At 42.9% G+C, this 2246-nt stretch overlaps 1 protein-coding gene across 1 annotated transcript; it reads right to left on the bottom strand.

Annotated features, from left to right (window-relative positions):
* Positions 1-208: 208 nt before the first annotated feature.
* On the bottom strand, positions 209-544 carry LOC115956359. The gene has a single exon (XM_031074763.1). It carries the CDS (start codon positions 542-544, stop codon positions 209-211), a length of 336 nt encoding a protein of 111 aa, XP_030930623.1.
* Positions 545-2246: the final 1702 nt, after the last annotated feature.

The raw sequence follows: 2246 nt of genomic DNA, 5'->3' as shown, positions 1-2246 counted from the left end.
TCAACTTACAAACCTCATACAACAGTAAAGCATACCACACTATGGTAATATTGAATTACAATGTTTATCACAACAACACAACACTAAATAGTAATGATCCTAACAATTTGCCCCCCCCTTAAAGCACCTTGCCCACAAGGTAAAGGAACCTAGTCTGTATGTCATATAGTATTTCCTAAGTAGGATCTTCTTTGCTCTCTCCTTGCCACTACACTAACACTTGAGTCACAGTCCTGCTCCTTAGCTTGATTGATTTTCTGTCCAAAATTAGCACAGGCTTAGGAGTAAGCACCATTTCAACATTGACAGCAAGTAAAGTGGGTCTTGGCACCACTTGATTGCCCAATTTAGCCTTAAGGTTGGATACATTGAACACAAGGTGGATCAAGGAACCAAGAGGCAGATCCAGCTTGTAGGAAACTTCCTCAATCTTCTGAAGAACCTTAAATGGACCATAATACCTTGGAGCAAGCTTACCAAGCTTTTTGTTGTGCACTGAAGTCTGCTTGCAGGGCTGCAATCTGAGGTACACCCAGTCCCCCATAGTAAAGAACCTTTCCACCCTTTTTTGATTAGAAAACCACCTCATATGTTCCTAAGCAGCACACAAGTTCATCTTGAGCAAAGAAAGAATCTGCTGCCTGTCCCTTAACAACAAATCCACTGCATCAACCCTTGTAGTACCAGCCACGTAGTCCAAAACCCTTGGGGGAGGGTATCCATACAAGGCTTCAAAGTGTGTCATCTTAATTGAGGTGTGGAAGTTGGTATTGAACTAGAATTTTGCTAAGGACAGCCATTCCACCCAAGTGCTAGGCCTATCAATTGCAAAGGCCCTTAGGTAGTGCTCCAAGCTCTTATTCACCACCTCTGTTTGGCCATCAGACTAAAGGTGATAAGCTGAGGACATGGCCAGGGAAACACCCTGTAACTTCGTCAATTCTTTCCAAAAGAGTGAGGTAAAAACTGGATCTCTATCACTAACAATGGTTGAGGGCATCGTATGCAGCTTAAACACATAATGTAAATAAAGATTAGCATCCTTGGCAACAGTGTAAGGATGGGAAAGAGCCATGAAATGAGTGTATTTGGTGAGTCTATCTACAACCACAAACACCACAGACTTCAAATGGGACTTAGGCAAACCTTCAACAATGTCCATGCTCACATCCAACCATGGTTTCTCAGGAATGGGCAAGGGTTGCAACAATCCAGTAGGAAAACAAGTTTCATGCTTAAGTTTCTGACAGGTGTCACACGCTTTCACATACTGCTTCAGATCTTACCTCAAGCTAGGCCAAATAAAATCCTTTTGAAGCCTGTGCAAGGTCTTTAGGTAACCAGAGTGACCCCCCAAAGGGCTGTCATGTACCTGCTGCAACACCACAGCCTTCAAATCCTGATTAGAGTCACCCAAATACAATCTACCTTTGTAAAATAGCAACCCATTATAGAATGTAAACCCTTGAGAACTGTTGGAACCTAACTGTACAACTTGCAAAATAACCTTCAACTTTGGATCAGAATCATAATTACTCTTAAGCTCAGATAGCCAAGGAGTGGGAAATGAGATAATGCATAAAGTACCTGTAGAAGCATCACAAACATCAGCACCACAGGAACTACTTGTAGCAAGGACCAAGGCTTCAGACTGAGCTAAATCAGAAGAAGAAACAACAGCAACAACACACTGCCTCCTAGAAAGGGCATCAGTAAACACATTCTCCCGGCCTTGCTCATACTCCACTATGAAAGCATAGCCCAATAGCTTAGAAATCCACTATTGTTTGGTTGGGGTACCCACCCTTTGTTCCAGCAAATACTTAAGATTGTGGTGGTCAGTCTTAATAACAAAAGGCCTCCCTAATAGGTAAGGTCTCCATTTCTTTACTGTCACCACCAAGGCCAATAACTCCTTCTCATAAGTGGAGAGAGAGAGCTTACTTCCCTTCAGAGCTTGGCTCTGATAAACAATAGGCTTGTGGTCTTGCATCAAGATAGCTCCAAGGCCCAAACTAGAAGCATCACACTCCACAGTGAAGGATTTGGTAAAATCAGGCAAGGCCAGGACTGGATGGCAAGAAACAACTGCCTTAAGCCTTTGAAAAGCATTGTCAGCCTCTATAGTCCAAACAAAGGAGTCTTTCTTCAAAAGGGTAGTTAAAGGGGCTGCAATTTGGCCATAACCCTTCACAAACTTCCTATAGTATCCAGTCAATCTAAGGAACCCTCTCAAGGCCTTCACA

This window comes from Quercus lobata, chromosome 8 (genome assembly GCF_001633185.2).
Source record: "Quercus lobata isolate SW786 chromosome 8, ValleyOak3.0 Primary Assembly, whole genome shotgun sequence".
Taxonomy (NCBI): domain Eukaryota; kingdom Viridiplantae; phylum Streptophyta; class Magnoliopsida; order Fagales; family Fagaceae; genus Quercus; species Quercus lobata.
This window is presented reverse-complemented; position numbering and strand designations above follow the sequence as displayed.

Bases quoted from the DNA above. Each gene is read 5' to 3' on its own strand.
- LOC115956359 (XM_031074763.1), bottom strand. From the start codon at position 544: ATGGGGGACTGGGTGTACCTCAGATTGCAGCCCTGCAAGCAGACTTCA.